This window comes from Saccopteryx bilineata, chromosome 3 (genome assembly GCF_036850765.1).
Source record: "Saccopteryx bilineata isolate mSacBil1 chromosome 3, mSacBil1_pri_phased_curated, whole genome shotgun sequence".
Lineage (NCBI taxonomy): Eukaryota > Metazoa > Chordata > Mammalia > Chiroptera > Emballonuridae > Saccopteryx > Saccopteryx bilineata.
This window is the reverse complement of record NC_089492.1, coordinates 270,272,199-270,292,508: the sequence shown is the minus strand read 5'-3', so window position 1 is coordinate 270,292,508 and position 20,310 is coordinate 270,272,199. Positions and strand designations below refer to the sequence as shown.

At 39.6% G+C, this 20,310-nt stretch overlaps 1 protein-coding gene and 2 non-coding genes across 18 annotated transcripts in view; all 3 read right to left on the bottom strand.

Moving 5' to 3' along the window:
- The window catches only part of PUM1 (pumilio RNA binding family member 1), a 146,025-nt gene that overhangs the window by 40,650 nt on the left and 85,065 nt on the right, over positions 1–20,310 (bottom strand). For 7 of the 16 annotated variants that reach the window (XM_066269836.1, XM_066269835.1, XM_066269838.1 and 4 more), the window contains 4 exons: positions 13,616–13,709; positions 12,353–12,469; positions 7,337–7,488; positions 740–878 (listed from right to left, as the gene is read on the bottom strand). In XM_066269836.1, coding sequence (XP_066125933.1) covers positions 740–878; positions 7,337–7,488; positions 12,353–12,469; positions 13,616–13,709 — 502 coding nt within the window. The remainder of the gene's footprint in view (positions 1–739; positions 879–7,336; positions 7,489–12,352; positions 12,470–13,615; positions 13,710–20,310) is intronic. The other 9 variants (XM_066269840.1, XM_066269841.1, XM_066269847.1 and 6 more) reach the window with 2 other exon arrangements.
- LOC136332810 (small nucleolar RNA SNORD103/SNORD85) lies at positions 544–621 on the bottom strand. Its single transcript, XR_010730946.1, has one exon. It is a non-coding gene; the product is annotated as a small nucleolar RNA SNORD103/SNORD85 (small nucleolar RNA).
- TRNAN-GUU (transfer RNA asparagine (anticodon GUU)) lies at positions 4,728–4,803 on the bottom strand. The gene has a single exon. It is a non-coding gene; the product is annotated as a tRNA-Asn (tRNA).

Here is a 20,310-nt window from a genome sequence, read left to right as displayed (position 1 = left end):
GGCTATAAAGAAATTACAGATGACTTCTTAAAAAAACATAGATGCTTAGTAACAAAACAAATAATACAAATTAAATTTACTCACTAATTTCATAAATGAATCTGTTAATTTGGCTATGCTCCATGGTCATTAAGGATCCACAAAACAGGTCTCATAAGGACTTGTTTCAAAGGAATAACCTCAAACTACATCCAGTCCATGCAAAGAATAGGACCAGGTGATGGTGAGCCAAAAATAACATATATTCAAGATATATGGCAATCATGGGAAGGCAGCTACAAAGCACCTCTACTATTGGTTCAGAAGAAATCCTAGAAATGTAAGAGATGATGACCCTATCAAGAAACACCAGGGATTTCTTCCTAATAATGCTGTTTAAAAACGTCATTGTAAATACTAAATAAAGCCTTGGAGTAAAGCTAAAGTGACTAGGCTACTCCTTCCAACCCTACTGCTAATAGAGAAAACAGATCATCACCAACCAAAACAGCATATTCTAAAAAATGTGTGGAGATGTGCATGTCTCCACCATATAGAATGAGGACTGGCTCAGAACAATTAGGTGCTCTCATCAATGAACTGCGGTCTAAGTGAGGGCAAGTATATGTCATCCTTGCCAGTCCTTAAATCATGACAAGCCTGAGCAAGCTAAAGCTAAAAGCACTGCCCACTCTCTTCTGACTCTCCCAACAAGCAGACTTTCTCCCTTAGACAATTAAGAACAACAATGCAGCCTCACCTGGCATGCCTGCAGCCAGTCCTTGTCCAAAAGCAAGAGCAGAATTCACTGCTGCAGCCGCCACTAGTGGATCTGTTTGCTGTCCCTGCTGATTCTGATTTGGGGTCAAAGGACGCTGGCTGGCTCCTCCACGGAGAACCTGAGAGACAAAAATAAACCAACTATTTTCTTCTCATTAGATATATCTAAGACCAGGAGTCCCCAAACTGTGGCCCCCTGAGGCCATTTATCCAGCCCCCGCCACACTTCCGGAAGGGGCACCTCTTTCATTGGTGGTCAGTAAGAGGAGCATAGTTCCCATTGAAATACTGGTCAGTTTGTTGATTTAAATTTACTTGTTCTTTATTTTAAATATTGTATTTGTTCCCATTTTGTTTTTTTACTTTAAAATAAGATATGTGCAGTGTGCATAGGGATTTGTTCATAGTTTTTTTTATAGTTCGGCCCTCTGGCCCTGGCCGGTTGGCTCAGCGGTAGAGCGTCGGCCTGGCGTGCGGGGGACCCGGGTTCAATTCCCGACCAGGGCACATAGGAGAGGCGCCCATTTGCTTCTCCACCCCCACCCCCTCCTTCCTCTCTGTCTCTCTCTTCCCCTCCCGCAGCCAGGGCTTCATTGGAGCAAAGATGGCCCAGGCGGCGCTGGGGATGGCTCCTTGGCCTCTGCCCCAGGTGCTACAGTGGCTCTGGTCGAGGCAAAGCGACGCCCTGGAGGGGCAGAGCATCGCCCCCTGGTGGGCAGAGCGTGGCCCCTGGTGGGCGTGCCAGGTGGATCCTGGTCGGGCGCATGCGGGAGTCTGTCTGACTGTCTCTCCCCATTTCCAGCTTCAGAAAAATACCAAAATATATATATATAGTTCGGCCCTCTAACAGTCTGAGGGACAGTGAACTGGCCCCCTGTGTAAAAAGTTTGGGGACCCCTGTCTAAGACCCATCATGCACTTACTGGGTCAATTTTCCTTAAAATTAAATTTATTGAAGTGACATTGGTTAATAAAATTACATAGGTTTCAAGTGTACAATTCTATGATACATCACCTGTATATTACATTGTGTGCTCAAAACTCAAGTCAAATTTTCCAATATCATATATAATGACCACTTTTACCCTTGAGTACTCTCCTCCCCCCCTTCCCTCTGGTAACTATTGTACTGTTGTTCATGTTGGGTTGGCTTTTAAGAACTGATGGTTGTAAAAAAAAATTTCCTATAATGGTATTATATGGCATGACTATTAGGATAAAAATTCAATTAGCATTTCATATAGTGAAATTCATTCTACCATTCTTAAACATATCGCCTTGGCCCTCACCAGATGACTCAGTATTAGAGGGTCGGCCCAGCATGTGGATGTCCCAGGTTTGATTCCCAATTAGGGTACTCAGGAAAAGCAACCATCTGCTTCTCCACCCCTGCCCCTTCTTTCTCTCTCTCTCTCTCTCTCTCATTCTTCTCCCACCCACACCCCTCAGTTATCCTCCCGCAGCCATGGGTCAATTGGTTCAAGTGCATCGGTACTGGGCGCTGAAGATGGCTCCATGGAGCCTCTGCCTCAGGTACTAAAAATAGCTTGGTTGTAAGTATAGCCCCAGATGGGCAGACCATCGGCCCCAGACGGCAGTTGCCGGGTGGATCCCGGTGGGGTGCATATGGGAGTCTGTCTATCTCCCCTATCTTGGAAAAGAAGAACAAAATAAAAAATATATTGCCTTTATAAAGCAGACAAAAGCATATAAAAGTGATGATTCATTCATTAATCAAACACTTTCAATGCTTATCATTTGACAGGTACTAGGAATAAAGCAAAAGAATAAGACAAAAGCCCTGCCCTCTTGGAGCCTTTGGTCTTTCTTTATAAGACAGACAATAAGCAGAAACTCTATAATATCATGTCCCTGGCTCTGACAAAAAGTGAGTATGATGGAGTGCGGAGTGAGGATTTAGGTAAAATGAACAATGATAACTTACCCTCAAAATTAAGATAAAATATCTGCAACCACACAAACACACACACACACACACACACACACAGCACACTATATTTTCTTTATAGAATATGAAAACATCTTCTCTACCCTACAAAACTATTCCCATTCATCAAGACCCAAATGAGCTCACCAGATTTGATTTTGGAGGCTTCTGATCTGACTATTTCTATTTCTCCTCTCATAAATTCCACATACACACAGCAATCTAAATGGAGATATTAGTCAAGAACATTGACAGCTCAGTGCAGAATACCAGCTCTGCCACTGTAATGAAGGATCTACTACTTTCTTTTTAAGAAACAGATCTCAAGATGCTGGTAATCACTCTTATTTTGAATACTTTGAAGAATCTATTCCACAAGATCTTTATACCATAGCAAGTAAAAATGCAAAACCCACAGACCAAAGCTAAAATTATCAAAGTATATAAAAAATACACTTTGCAATGTTTTCAAAGGTTCTTCTCAGATCACTTTCACTATCACTCTGCTATTTTTAACAGATGTGTGGTCAAGAACCTGGGTACAGATTATTCTTGGTACCATTTGGTAAAAAATGTAAGACAAATATCACTAGCAAACAACTAAATATTTATTAAATGAGCATAAGTTGAATAACACTGTCCAATTAGCAATAAGAGACATGAAGACATTTCATTTCCCTATCTATAAAAATAGAATAATTTATCTTGCAGATTTGTTAAAAGTATGAGAATTAATGTCTGCAAGGCACAACAATACCTAGTATCCAGGAGCTAATCAGTAACCAACAACTAATTCTATCAAAATATTAGGCAATTTATTTCTGTCTGTGACCTAAAGAATCTACCCCAACTTTATAAGAAGGAGTACTTCAACCTACATAGATAAAAAATGTAGCATAGGTGAGTGTTTGGGCAAATACTTAGAAGATACCTAACCAATAACCCAGAAGAGCCTCACTCTAGGAAAAGTGAACAGCTCGTACACAGAGCAAATACGAATACTTCAAAACTACTGAAGAACTAGTAAAACATCAATGCAAGCATCATTCTCATTGGGCACAATAAACTAGGTTTATGTTTGGTTGGGCATTGTACAAAAGGTCAAGGGACAAGGGAATGAACAAGGTACCTCAAGAAAAAGGCAGCCCTGATTACTGAATCCTGTTTTAATGAGGAGAGCAACATGCGTCTTTTGGTACACTCTGTAGAAATCTAAGTAGTACCTTCTTGATAAATCAAAGTTAAGTCAACTGCCAATATTCATATATTTTAATTCCATCAATAGGTACTGAATCTGGGTTTAATGGTAATAAATTACAAAATCTCACAAGTAACATTTTAACATTTAATAAAATCATTTAAAATGTCTGAAAATCTATTTATAAAACACTATCCAAGAAAGGAGTTAGTTTATTACATATCTTAAATATACAAAAGCTGTTTAATTCAAACTTCAAAGGTACTGATTTAAACTGTTGAAATTCACCAATATCTAATAAGAAAGTAGATAGTCAATGGGGCATTGCACTTACTAATTATTCATCCTTCTATCGTTCACCATGCTTGTTAGAATCAACATCTACACTCTCCCCAATCTAGAGAGTTCAGAAACCACTCTAAATTTTCTCTCAAAATGCAATATTCAACATCAAATCACCTCCAAGTTTACCACCTGTGTTTTGTTGTTGTTGTTGTTGTTGTTGTTGTTTGTATTTTTCTGAAGCTGGAAACGGGGAGAGACAGTCAGACAGACTCCCACATGTGTCCGACCAGGATCCACCCAGCACGCCCACCAGGGGTGACACTCTGCCCACCAGGGGTTGATGCTCTGCCCCTGGGGGGGGGGGTGTCGCTCTGCCGCGACCAGAGCCACTCTAGCACCTGGGGCAGAGGCCAAGGAGCCATCCCCAGCGCCCGGGCCATCTTTGCTCCAATGGAGCCTTGGCTGCGGGAGGGGAAGAGAGAGACAGAGAGGAAGGAGGGGGTGGGGGTGGAGAAGCAAATGGGCGCTTCTCCTATGTGCCCTGGCCGGGAATCGAACCCGGGACTTCTGCACAACAGGCCGACGCTCTACCACTGAGCCAACCGGCCAGGGCTGCCTGTGCTTTTTATTCAATCCAACACCTAGGATTCTTCTGTTTGTTTGGTTTTTTTAACAAGTATTTTGAAACAGAAGATAAAAGTTTCATCAGGTGTCAAAGGAACCTTCAAAAGGATTAAAAAAGAAATCATAGAGGTCAGATGGAATGGACAGAAAGTCACTGATTCTGCTGCAAGTCCAGCAATTAGATTTGGAACAGTTAATGTGCCTAGAACACAACACATGCCTTCCAATAAAACATAAGGTCCAAAAGGCCAAAAACAAAGTTCATAAAGAACCCTTCACTTCAATGACTATGACAAAAGAAAAATCATATTTTCTGAAAATAAATAAAACCAAAACTGACAAAAATAACACAAGGACTAAATTATGGCTGATTATTAAAAATTAATGCTAATAACTTTTTCATAGTAAGATATGTAATTGTAGATGACAGAAACCTCTGAAATGCAAATGAGTACCATGCTCATTTTATAGCTAAGGAATCTATATTCAGAGAAATTATGCAACCTGTCCTAGTTGCAATCAGTTAGTGGCAGAACAAAGACCAGATTGGGGGTTTTACATAACTCGAGATATCACAGTATGGTCAGAAAACAGCACAGATTGTGAAATTATAGACTTGTGTTTAAGTCTTAACAACTTCATATTTGTGTCCCCCTAGGCACACAAATTCCAGCTCCTTGATGTCATGATGGAAAGTCATATACTCTATAGAATCAGAGTAATTTTAAAAAATTTTTTTATGTAGAGCACTTAGCTTGAAACAGAAAGCTTTCAATGAGAACTACTCATTACTTATCTTTGTTGTTCACTCCATTAGAGTTCATTTTAAAACATGGCAATTACTTTAGTCTTTCAAATCCACAAGGATTTGGCAGCCATTAAAACACAAAGAACATCACACAAATAAAGACAGACTGTCTACAAAGAGTAGCTATTAAGAAAAATTCATTAATAGGGATCACCTATTCTGTTGACAGATTATCTGAATACCCTTACATACTTGGCACTAGAATTCTATCTACTGCAAAGAAGATCATACATTAGCTTCTCAAAAAATTACCTTACTGTAAAATTACTGGCCCAAGACAAACTAGCTGGAATTTCAAAACCTATGTTTTTCCTACAATTTTGTGGAACCTAAAAAAATAAATATACTCTCTTTGAGACTGATAAACAGCAAAAGATTCTTGTTTGGATTATGTCATCTAAACATATATGAATAAACATGGTGTTTCACCTCAAAAGACAACTTTAATTTGACAATGCATATCAAAAGCCTAAATAATTTTATTTGCTTGAGAAGAAATTCCACTTCTAAAAATCCTGTCCTTGATAATAATCTGCAAAGGACCTGTGCAAAGGATATTTATCAGTCTTATTTATGACACCAAAATATTGCTAAGTTAAATATCAAATAATAATGGACTGGTCAAAATAAAGTATGGAACATTCTTTGATAGATTTAAATATAGCTACTAAATGTTATTAAAACAAACCTTAAGTAACATAAAAGCAGGAAGCAAACCATGTGAACAAAATAATCCCAATTTTATAAAAAATTAATTAACTGATGCTAAAATGACAGATACCAAGGATAATACTGGTTTCCTCTGACAAAAAAATGATTATCCTTTTTTTTAAAGTTTTCCAATTCACCACAATATTCAGCAATAGATGTTACTCTAGTAAGCAAGAGAAAATGGCCTGTTTAAAAAAAAAAGACATACTTAGTTTTGCATTTAATTATCCTTTCCCAGTTTGATTTAAAAATTCTTATTGGCCCTGTGGCCAGTGGATATAGCCGGCCTGGATGTCTGGGTTTCAATTCCCTGTCAGGGCACACAAGAGAAGCAATCATCTGCTTTTCTCCCCACCTTCCCTCTCCCATGCAAGTGGTTGATTGGTTCAAGCATCAGCCCCAGGCGTTAAGGATAGCTCAGTTGATTTGAGCATCAACCCAAGAGGGGAGAGTTGCTGGGTGGATCCCGGTTGGGGTACATGCGGGCATCTATCTCCCCTCCTCTCACTTAACCAAAAAAAAAAAAAAAAGCTCTTATTACTATAAGTTAAATCATATATACTGTAATAGTTTTAAGATTTATATCCAACCCAAGAGACATTATAAATAAGCAGTCTTAGGAATCAGTACCTCCCCTTTGGTGGCAAGCTACTTGAAAGAGAGCCAGAAGTGATCTGAGAATGGTGCTTGGCAGAAAGAAAATTTACTATCAGTATGATCCTCACTTTGCACTTGCTAACCATGTACCCTTAACTGGACAATTCTCTAAACAGTTTTCTCATAGTTAATTGTATGATAATTATTGTTAGACTGACCAGGAACCTGATTCATAAAAGGCATTCATTAAGCACAGCTAAATCTGAGCCTCAACTCAAATACAAACAGGAGAATGGATGAGGGAACTCATCCATTCACAGCACTTCTCTACTTGCACCAACACTATCTTTTAATTATATATAGCTAAAATCTGCACTTAAAAGGGATAAATTTTGTTAATACATACCTGCTGCTGCCCTTGCTGAGCCTGGGGGGTGGTCTGCTGATTAGCAGAGTTTGTTGCTGCAGCAGCGGCAGCAGCTTGCTGCTGGAAAAGGCTGGCAGGGTAGACGCCCCAGGGAGTTACTCCATAATACTGGTGAGGGACCACAGCAGGGCCTACAAATAGCAAAGGAAGAGAAGAAAAGTTTAATAAGACTCACCTCAGGTTTCCAAAGAAACCCCTGCCAGCAGATCCTACTGTAAAATATTAATTTAAGAATATACTGATTTGTTCTAGCTAATCTTTAATTCCAGTTTTTTTAATAGAAAATATATATACATGATCCTCACACCAAAATCTTCTAAAGTCAGTAATATACTCTATCCCTAGAGAAAGAAGCTAGTGAAGAATGAAACACAGGAGATATTGAAAGGGAGCATTACTGTTAGAAGTAGGAAGGGGTGGTTTAAGAATACATGGAGGGCCTGAACAGGTGGTGGTGCAGCGGATAGAGTGTTGACCTGGGTCACTGAGGACCCGGGTTTGAAACCCTGAGGTTGCCGGCTTGAGTGTGGGATCAGAGACATGATCCCATGATTGCTGGCTTGAGGGTCACTGGCTCAGCTGGAACCTTCCTCCCACCTCAGTCAAGGCATGTATGAGAATGCAATCAATGAACAACTAAAGTGCAACAACTACAAGTTGATGCTTCTCTTCTTTCTCCTTTCCTGTCTGTCGCAAAACAAAACACAAAACAAAAAAAGAATACATGGAGTATTAGCCTTGGTCAGAAAGAAGGGAAAGGCATACTTTTCCCTGACAAAGACTATAGAAAAGATATAAACAAAGTTGGTTGTTAGAAGGGAAATAAATGGAGAGTTTGTTTCCTTAAAGTGATGGAAAAGAACAAAAATTAAATTATACCTTGTTTGCTATGGGAAGGATGGCACCTGAAGTGATTAACAGGACAGAAATTAACTTCAGAAGCAAGAAAATGCATAGCCTTCTGACAACAAAGTCCAGTCTATCCACTGAAGCTCCACTGATCAATTTTCAAGAGGCTCTGTTTTTGTATTTTTATCTTTAAAGTCACAAAAGTCATTCAACACAACTAAATTCAGACATTGATACATAAAATTTTAAACAAGTCAAAACTGAAAACAAATAGCATAATGGGTGGTGGCACAGTAGATAGAGCATTGACCAGGGACACTGAGGTCCCTGGTTTGAAACCCCAAGGTTGTGGGCTTGAGCACAGGCTCGCCAGTTTAAGCACGGGACCATAGACATAATCCCAAGGTTGATGGCTCGAGCAAGAGGTCACTAGTTCGGCTGTAGCCCCCTGGTCAAGGCATGTATGAGAAGCAATCAATGAACAACTAAGGCGCCGCAACTATGAGTTGATGATTCTCATCTCTCCTCATTCTCTCTCTAATCAACTAAAAAAAAACCCTGAAAATAAAGACAAAAAATATAACAGACCTGCCCAGTACCCAAAATACAACTAGACTTTCTGCTTTACACTATCTGTTCACCTTCTTTCACAAGTTACAGCTGTAGTCTTACACACAAATTAGACAACAGAGAGGTAACAGGGCTATACAGACAGAAACCTCGGGGTGGCAGAATTGAAACCACAGAATCTTCTGAAGCTAGTAGCAAGAAACATCAAGGGTGCATACTTGCCAACCAAGAAAAAGACTCAAAGCCAGCTCCTCAAATCTGCTGAAACATATCTAAAATTAGAACTTTCCTAAGAAAAAGGGTTTAAAATTTACAACTTGATTAATAACCACACCTTACAATGGAGTTTCAAAGAGCTATTTCAAATACAGTGTCCATAAAGTCATGGTGCAATTTTGACCGGTCACAGGAAAGCAACAAAAGACGATAGAAATGTGAAATCTGCACCAAATAAAAGGAAAACCCTCCTAGTTTCTTTTTTTCTTTTTTTTTCTTTTTTTTTTCTTTAGAGAGGAGAGGTAGAGAGAGGAGAGACAGAGAGAGAGAAGGAGGGGAGGAGCTGGAAGCATCAACTCCCATATGTGCCTTGACCAGGCAAGCGCCCCCCAGGGTTTCGAACCGGCGACCTCAGCATTTCCAGGTCAACGCTTTATCCACTGCGCCACCACAGGTCAGGCCCCTCCTAGTTTCTGTAGGATGATGTGGCAGCATGTGCGCATACGCAGATGATGATGTAACACCGTGTATACAGCGGAGCAGCCCACGGCCATGCCAGTCGAGATGTGGACGGTACAGAGGAAAGTTCAGTGTGTTCTGTGGCTCACTAAATTTGAATCCGTGACCAAAGTGCAACATAAATACCGGTGCATTTATAACAAAGCGCCACCACATAGGAATAACATTACTCGGTGGGATAAGCAGTTGAAGGAAACCGGCAGTTTGGTGGAGAAACCCCATTCTGGTAGGCCATCAGTCAGTGACGAATCTGTAGAGGCTATACGGGATAGCTACCTAAGGAGCCCTAAAACATCTGTGCGTGAGCCCACATCTAACTGCACTGAATAGGTATGAAACTGGGAGAGTTTTCCTTTTATTTGGTGCAGATTTCACATTTCTATCATCTTTTATTGCTTTCCTGTGACCAGTCAAAAGTGCACCAGGACTTTATGGACACACTGTACAGCTATGCTGACATTAACCCTATAGCAACATATACATACTTCATTAATAGTCGAAATAAATTGGCACATGTTTTCTCTTCCCCATTTTAAGCTTCTAAAACACAGTAAGTCAAATTATATGACTGTCCAATGTTGCTCTGAAGTTTCTAACTTGGCATTTTCTGTACCTGTTGGCTTAGCCAAAATCAGGAAGCGCGGTTTCTAAGGGTGACCCTGTGAAACACTACACACATCTGCCTACGAAAGCTGTTACAAATGAGCTATATTATTACACTAAGCAAATGAGTTAAAATATTTTTATCAGAACCTAAATCATTTAAAAAAATCATACCTCCAAGTTAAAGAGAGTAGTTGGCCTCCAAACTCATCTGGCTAGTGTTTATAAAAGAGGACTAGTCTTGGGCATTTAAAGAAAAAACTGAAGGACAAAACACAGCAAAGATCCTATCTGTGCCCTAGTTTCCTCACATGCAAAACAGAAATAATAGGTGTTAGGGTATTGCCACAACTACCTTAAAAGGTTAGGCTGCAACCTGCAATGACATTCCCAAGGTTTCCCCAAAAGCCAGCAAAGCAAACCTCTATCGGGCACAGACTGCTGTTACCATAAATATCTAAACTATCCTTCACGTTGTCTTTAACTGAATTCCTGCTACTTTGCCCATCTTGTGGCCTATGACTGAGTTTAGGAAAATATCCCAGGGTACATCAGTACTTGAGCTCCTTCAAATACCAAGGTGGGGCAGGGGAACTATACTACATGTTTCCACCACAACCCATACCAAAATGTGAACAATTCTAAAGGAAATAATATAAACTTCTATACTGTATTTTAGCTCAAAATTTCAAATCACATGCTATATAATAAGTGAAATTGTATAATATTTAGTCATTATTAATATGACTTGGAGGGATCTGTCCCCAAAAGAATATTTACTTCAGAAGACATTTAGTTTGTCCTAATGTTGAATTCAATCTACCGTACATTTATGACCCCACTCTGATGACAGCAACTATGGCACAAATAACAAAAGTGCCTGACTTTGAAAGAGTTCAGACTCAAAGGAAAAAAACTAAAATAAAAACCACTTACATATACATCCACAAGCAAATAAATGCAAAAACAATAATCAGTAATAGAGAAAGAATAGGGAATGTTTATCAAAGGAAGGCTTTCTAGAGGTAGCAATGCAAGCTAAGGAGCTTCCCAAGCAAAGAATGGGAAAAGAGTTTACTTGGAAGATTACAGTATCCAAAGATACTGAGACCTAAACCAGCATGGGATTTACGAGGATCTACAATCAGATTAGCTTTGCTAGAATGTATAAGGTGAGCCAGTGGCTGCCAATGTGGAGGGCAGAAAGTGTTGCCTATGTAAAGACATCAATATACATGTCACAGAAAGAGATCCCTACACATAACAGGTCCCAATCCTCAATAATCCACAGAATGTCAAGGCATCTCATTAAAAATACAGACTCCAAAGAACAACAAACCACCAACACCACCACCCAAATGGGTTATAATGATCAGCCATGTTTGATAATAACCGCTGTATGCTACATTAAGGTAGATAAGACAGAAAGTAACAAAGGGTTCAGGCAGAAGGGTGAAGGGATATAATTTGTGTCTGAGAGTTTTTTTCTTTTTGAAACAATTCTGGGAGGTGGGGCAAAGCAAGGAAATAAAGAATATATAAGAGAGAATAGCTGCCAAGTCTAGCTAGGTCAAGTATGTAAGGACCTGGAGTGTGATAGCCTAAAGCAAGGGTCCCCAAACAACGGCCTGCGGGCGCATGTGGCCCCCTGAGGCCATTTATCTGGCCCCACTACACTTCCGGAAGGGGCACCTCTTTCATTGGTGGTCAGTGAGAGGAGCATAGTTCCCATTGAAATACTGGTCAGTTTGTTGATTTAAATTTACTTGTTCTCTATTTTAAATATTGTATTTGTTCCCGTTTTGTTTTTTTACTTTAAAATAAGATATGTGCAGTGTGCATAGGGATTTGTTCATAGTTTTTTTTATAGTCCGTCCCTCCAACGGTCTGAGGGACAGTGAACTGGCCTCCTGTGTAAAAAGTTTGGGGACCACTGGCCTAGAGGTAACAAGAGGACCTGGGCAAAAGAAGAAATTCCCCAAAATCTGTATGAGCAACTGGTGGCTTCATGGATCAAAACTACCCATACAGGAGGGAGCTGGTTAGTTTGCCTTTGGACACGTTCAAGTCTGAGGATACAGCTAAGGAGAGCTACCCAGCTGGTAGGTAGGTGGCATTGGAGGTCAGGAGAGAATCCCTCACTGGAGACATGAACTTGTGAAAGAATAGAGAACACATGCCCAGTTCAAATGACTTTCAGCAGGTGAGAAAAATTCCACATGCAATAGAATGTCTCACCGAGAGTCGCTGCTGCAGCCAATCCAGCCGTGTAGGGGTCCGTCCCTGGGGGAGCGGCGCTGATGATGTATGGATTGGGGACAAATGCAGCGGGAGCTAAACCTGCTGAAAACACACCTGTCAGTGAAAACAAATTTGACTAAAACTGCAGCCCTACCAAACAGCTACACAGTTTGGCTATTCATTCCAGGTTGTAGGTGAGGAAAAAAAGAGAAAAGGTAGGATTGTTTGAGACTAAAGAAAAACTTTTAAATAACAATCTCTATACTAAAGGCTGTGGTGACATTTATCTTTTGTCTTTTTTTTTTTACTTTTGCTAAAAAATTACAATTAAAACTGTTATGCAGCTTTAAATTCAGCACAATTTCTAAAAGATGATTAAAATTTTAACAGGCTAAAATAGAGCAATTTAAAAGACTTTGTAATGGGATGAAGGGAAGGATTTATCTCCATTTATAACAATTTTCCAAACAGTTTTCCTTAATGTTTGGGTATTTATAAAGAAAACTCACTCCCCAGAAGTATAAAATATCAGACAGACCCAGGTGAGGCCTCTATGCCTGGTTTTACTACATCCAGGTTGGAAGTCCTTCCCTCCACAGTATGTCGCACACAGTCTGTGACTGGCAGTCTCCTTTCTACTCCATCACATCATTTTGACACATTAAAGAAAACAAAAACAATTGCTACTTGTACTTGTTTATACTACAGCATTTTGTGTCAGAGACTTTACAAAGGTTGGGGCAGGGGATGTCAAGGCACAAAAATATGCAGGGCAAAACAATTGCTACAGAAGAAGGGCAACACTACTTTAAATATCAGTTATTATATAGCAATACTTTTTAAAAGATACACTTGCTGCTAAGAAAATGAATTTATAGGTACTACTCGCTACTTAATTAGAAAGTTGATATATATTCACAGTCTATACAACCCAAACATGGACAAAACTATTGTTATGTAATCAATTTCATCCCATCTTACCAAGAGAGTTGATGCTAGTCACCACTGTAGTAAATTCTTTAAATCCTGAAAGAGCTGAGGTAGAGCAGTAATAGCTGGATACTAAGAAATCTTATGAGTTGAGGTCTAGAAGGTGTGCCAAAAATAAAGAATGTAGCTAGAGACAACTGGACAGGAGGGAAAAGCCAGTTACGTTGAAGGCTTTCTCTGCACTTTTATAATCAGCCTGCCGGTCTCACAGAGCCCAGGCCCTAGAATGGCGGCCACCCTGATCAAGGAGCTCTAGGTGTGAGGACTTACCGATGTGAGGCTGATGAGCAGCCGCTAGGGCATATTGCTGCTGCTGGGCGGCTGTCAGCTGCTGGACAGCGAGCGCATTAGGCCTTTGGAACAGCTGAGGTAAGAAAGAGACATGGTGAGGTTAGAGAAACTGTTTCCCGAATAATTTTAAAATCTCTGAATAAAAATTTTTGACATGCCCCATTGAAGCATGATACTTGAAACAAAAAGGTTCTCCATTCATATGGTATAATGAGCCAAAGTTCTGTTTTTCTCTCTTTACCTCAATTTGGTGCAACCAGTTTCCAGGTGCAGACTATACCTCACAGATTGTATATACCCGAACCACACCCACCCACAAATACCCTAGGGGTTGTCAGGAGGTCTGAGGGGCCCGCCTAATTCAAGGCACACAAAAATTGAACAAAGGTACTACAAAATGACTTCCCATGCCACCCCTAGTGCTGTTATCTCCCTTCAGTTCTTTTCAGACACCCACGAAAACTCTGAATTAATCCTCACCTACTCACATTTTGGAAAGGAAAATTGGCTTATTATAATAGAGTAAACTAAACAGCCCAATTTTTGAGTTCCCAGAATACCTATTCTTTATATGTAGGAACAGAAGTATAAGCTCTACTAATAAAACCTGGATTATAAACTCAGACCTAGCACACTTCTTAGTTCCAAAGTAAAGAAAGTAGTTCAAAACAATCTTAATACAGAGTAAATCATTCACTCATTCATTCTAACAATATTTATGAAACAAATAATACCTACTAGGCACTGTGCAAGGAACTAGGGCTATAACAATAAAATGCTCCTACGTTTAGTATGAATAATATTGGTACACATCAACTTCACCTCTTACTTCTCTTTCTATATATTTATCTTTCTAAAAGCCAGAGGAAAACTTAAGTCTTTGTTTTTACAATATGAATATAAAAAATAATCATGTAGAGATTTCAAAAATACTTCATTTCTTTTCTAAGTTTGAAGAAAAGAAAAACTTCATTTATGATGCTGGTAAAAAGATAACACTACTAGCCCTGGCCAGTTGGCTCAGTGGTAGAGAGTCGGCCTGGCGTGCAGGAGTCCTGGGTTCGATTCCCGGCCAGGGCACACAGGAGAAGCGCCCATCTGCTTCTCCACTCCTCCCCCTCTCCTTCCTCTCTGTCTCTCTCTTCCCCTCCTGCAGCCAAGGCTCCACTGGAGCAAAGCTGGTCTGGGCGCTGAGGATGGCTCTATGGCCTCTGCCTCAGGTGCTGGAATGGCTCTGGTTGCAACAGAGCAAATGCCCAGGTGGGCGGAGCATCGCCCCCTGGTGGGCATGCCGGGTGGATCCCAGTCAGGCGCATGCGGGAGTCTGTCTGTCTGACTGCTTCCCCGTTTCCAACTTCAGAAAATAAACAAAAAAAAGGATAACACTACTTTATAGGCACTGATTAAATATCAAGTCTTCAAAAGAAATACTGGACTATATTGACAAACATATCAAAACAACTGTTCACTTCCAGGAAGGGAGCTGATCAACACTATGAGATTAACTGTGATCTTGGGATTTCTGCCAAGTTGGTTTCATACTTTTGCTTTATCTAAAGGACAATCTCACAGAACTCCTACCAACAGGAGGCAGTCCACCCAAGAGGGACAGCCAAGTGGCAGAAAACAAGTAAAATTGATGAAAGTGTATTTTTAATATTTTTCAGGGTTATAAAAATATCCCACAGTTCTACTAAATATCTACTATCTCTTCAATAGGTCTCTAGAATTTTCCTAACCTAAAACGTCTTTGAAATATTTAACATCTCAGACATTCTTCACAGTTAATTTCTTCCTTCTACTCTACTGTAAATAAAATAATTCATTTCATTCAACAAACATTTTTTGAGTACATTATTAGCTAGATGCTGTGCCATGGGAAATAAAGATGGCCCATTTAGAATATCTTGAAATTCTCATAATTTATTAACCAAGAACAATACTCCAATGCCATTCATATGACTTCTCCTTGCTTCATGTTTTTAACATTACATGTAACTCATCATATATATGTGTGCTATATCTATAAATATACATACAAATAAACTGTGTGAATACTATAAAATAATTCTGCATAACGTGAGTTTGTGGTTCTAACCAGCAAGTTACCACACTTTGAGAGTAGGAAACATTACTTTTAACTAAAAAATAAAGACCCTACAAGAACTCCCATATATCCTACATTTCAGAGTTAATTAGCATCTCAGTGATTATGGTGACTAGAGAAGGAATTATTTTTTGAGTGTATTTAGCAGTAAACAATTAACAAAAGTACATTATGCATCTACAGCAGGCAGAGCTGATTATAGATTACAGTAATTCTGGCAATTCTCTTTATGTAAATGGTCTAATATTAAGTAGAAGCACAGGGTATTAAAAACAAAATTAGGTAATTGGCAACTGATGGATTCCAATGGATTCTGAAAATCTCATACAAATGCCATCTGCTGGAAAGCACTGAGCTCTGTAAACATTTTCATGATTTCACAAAGCAAGATAATCATAACTGAGAAACACAATACTGTGAGATTGAGAGAAAATGCTTATTTTAAGGTCAGTATAATGATAAATGTGCCACTACTGATTACAATTTACGTAGGCAGAATTCATAAGCTATTCAAGAGACTGAATACAGAGGAAAATATACATTAACTATTTCAATATTTAGGAACTACACAAGCAAGCTGGTTTGACTCCCTTCTCTACCACTACACGACCTTATAAAAGAGACCCTCACATGTTTTTATTCAAAAAAATAATCTGGGCAGTCAAAACACCCAAGATAGTGACTGATATACACCTGGCATCTTATAAAATACAGCCACTACTATTTACAGTTGTTATCAATAATTGACATAAAAACGTTTCAGAATATGGAATAATATTAATATCTAAATATAGAATTAGTAAATGTAAAAGACTTCTGCCCCCCTAAATAAAATATACTCCCAGCCCTGGCTTTTTACCAGTTTATGGCTATATAGATAGTGGATAGGGATAAGAGCAAACTCTGGGCCAGAAAGCCTGGATTCACTTCTCAGCTCCACCACTGACTTCCTATATGACTTTGGGCAAGACTATCTCTCTGTGCCTCGCTCTCCTCCTCTCTCTAATAGAGACAACAAAAAACTCTTAAGGTTGTTGTATTAAAATACACGTAAAGCGCTTAAAACAGTCTTTTTATGTGTGATGCTCTTGCTGATTAATGGGAAGAGCGCCCCCCACAGACAGTGCTTCCGTGAGTTACCTCCTACAGCACCTCTCCCAACAAGGCAGCCCAGGATGAGGAAGAAAGAGGGCAGTCTTCAGGGTCAATGTTCAAGTCAAACTCCACTAAGTTCATAGGCACTAACAGCTCTCTCAGCAGGTCACAAAGATAACAGGGGAAAAACACTTTTTTGTTTATTTAATGAGTACTTTTTACAGTACAGTATTTCCATGTCGAAAGACTATGACTGCAGTTGAATTTGAAGGTGAGACAACTTCACATAGCCAAAGGCTTTGCATTTCTAGTAGTAGCTCCAAAGGAAACAGCCTAGAGTTAGAAACCAAAACATCTATGCTTTCATAGCTTATAGAATATGACTTTCCGTCGGCCTAGCGTGCGGAGGACCCGGGTTCGATTCCCGGCCAGGGCACACAGGAGAAGCGCCCATTTGCTTCTCCACCCCTCCGCCGCGCTTTCCTCTCTGTCTCTCTCTTCCCCTCCCGCAGCCAAGGCTCCATTGGAGCAGAGATGGCCCGGGCGCTGGGGATGGCTCTGTGGCCTCTGCCTCAGGCGCTAGAGTGGCTCTGGTCGCAGTATGGCAACCCCCAGGATGGGCAGAGCATCGCCCCCTGGTGGGCAGAGCGTCGCCCCTGGTAGGCGTGCCGGGTGGATCCCGGTCGGGCGCATGCGGGAGTCTGTCTGACTGTCTCTCCCCGTTTCCAGCTTCAGAAAAATGAAAAAAAAAAAAAAAAAGAATATGACTTTCAGGATGTCTTTTAGTATCATGATGTCTTGATTTTCTTATGTGTAAAAATATAATAGCTGCCCTACCTCAAGAGGCTGTTGTCACGATTCATAGAGAAAAGCCCTTCAAAACACTGAAAGTATTATTACATCAATGGTGGGACTATAAATTTTTAATAAAGTATATATTGTACATGAAACTTGTAAAAGTTTGCTACTTTTTAAAACTTCCAGATAAAAGCCCATTTTTGACTAGGTTATTTGAACAACTGCTTAACACTTAGCCAGATTAAATAACCAAGTAATGATTACAATGATTTCTGGTTTAACAGGTACAACAAACCATGCTACTGAATTTTTATAAAGAAGTAACTTCTTGGCCCTGGCCAACTCAGTGGATAGAGCATCAACCCAGTGTATGGACATCCTGTGTTTAACTACCAGTCAGGACACACAGGAAAAGCAACCATCTATCTGCTTCTCTTCCCCTTTCTCTCCCTCTTCCCCCCACTGCAACCAGTGCTCCCTTGGTTCCAGCATGGCCTACGGCACTGAGGATAGTTCCTAGGTCCCAGCAACCAATTGTGCTAAAAATAGCTCAGGGAACATGATCCCAAGCCCCAGGACCCAGACAGGGGCTGCATGGTGGATCAGTAGGGGCACATGCAGGAGTCCGTCTATCCCCCTCTTCTCACTTAAAAAAAAAAAAAAAGAAAGAACTTCTTTACATTTCTTTAATAGACGAAGAATTTCATTCCATAAAAAAGATTTTCTAAATAAGGTGGGAAAAATAAAACACATCTTTCCTCTAAGTAAATTAATATATATTGAAGAAAATCACATTGTAAAATTTCAACAAGTAACAACAAAGGTTAGCTTCAATCGACCAGATTGCTAGCTAACGTGAGCATACAAACAGTGACTAGACACATGACATTAATAAAACAATCCTCTCATTTGTAAATTGAAAAGAAGGCCAAGAATCTTAAATTCCTATGTTAAAACTATGCACACATTTGGCCTCATAAGAATAACATTTTTAATCACTACCACACTTTTAAAAACAATGCATGCCAATTTCCTCTCCCTTCTGACTACGGCTGTGAAGGAATAAATACAGTATTTCAATTATAACTTTCAGAGTATTTTTCCTTTGTTAGAATTCATGCTTAAGAGGTAAGAGTTTTAGTACATCAGTATAAATTTTGTATAACAAGGTAAATTAGGTTATTTTACATTAACTGAATTCTAAATAAAGAATATCAGTAATTAACCTATTAATCTATACTGACATAATCCTGGCTTTGATTTCTGCTATAGAAGATTATAATTTAAAGAAACCTAGTAATAATTTTCTAAAATATATTTATGAAAATATAAGAGTTGTATAACTCTTTACTAGAGTAAAAAATATTGTTCAAGCACAACAAAAAAAATGACACCAAGCACTATTTGTGAACTGTTTGCTGTATTTTCCAGGAGAAGACAATAAGGGGAAAATGTGAGGAAAAGAAGAATACTCCAGAAATATCACTGAGCATTTCAAACTACTCTGAATTAGGGCTTTTTAACCCAGCTCTTTGTTCTCAGGATAAGTAAAATTATTATTTATTTTCAAAAATTTAGCATGTCGGGGTCCTATACTACAATCTGCCTCTTAATTTGGAGTTAACCCTCAAGGACTCCTACCAGGACAACTTTGGCAAATGGATGTTACTCATATACCTTCATTTGGCAAACAGTCCTATGTCCACGTTACAGTGGATACATATTCTGGATTTATAGTAACCTCTGTCAGAACAGGAAAGGCTGCTAAGCATGTTATAGCTGACTGTCTGTATGCATTGTTCTATTATTGGATTTCCTAAACTGGTTAAACTGAAAATGCTCCTACATATGGAGCAAAAGCATTTACTGTATTTTGTCATGCTTACAATCTTTAAAGTTTTTTAAATCTTTAAAGTATTATTAAAGTGTACCCAGCAAATATTTTAAGGTCAATTTAAAAAAATTTAAAAGGGGGTAGTCATATCTTGGAACTCCTACGGGTCTACCATATCATGCTTTTTACTTAAAAAAATTTAAATTTCTTTTGAATGCTGATGAACAGGAGATGCCAAATCTTTCTCGCCTGCAAACTACTACCTTCTTTATTTGATCCAGCTAATAACACTGTTTTGTCTTTTTCCAAATAGCTCCAGATATATGAAAAAGATTTATATAGGCGGATGGGGATCCTCAAACCCCTCAGCGAGATCTGAGCATGGTTTTTAAGATACCTAGAGGTAGAAAAAGCCCAACAGAGATCAGGGGAACTACCAGCTTTTAGGATACGCCCTGAAAGGCTCCAATGCCCCAAAGGGGTCTCATAAGATGCCATCTGGGTCCTGCTTCAATAGTGGAAAGGAAGGTCATTGAGCTAAAGCCTGCCAGACTTACATGCCTCTGCTGTGAGGAAACAGGGACACTGGAAGGTAGGCTTCCCCCTCGCTCCTCTAAGGGAGGGTTCAGTCTCTTCCAGCCCTGCTCCAGCCAACTATGACCTAACCTTGCCCAGAATGCTGGGGTTTGCCACTGAAGGCTGAAGGTGCCCAGGGCCGTCAGCCCCATCTACGACACTATAGACGAGCCTAGGGTATTTCTTCCAAGAAGCAGGTAAACTGATCTCATTTGCACAAGGGCCACTTTAACTATGTCCTGCCTGAATAGTCAGGTTTTTTAT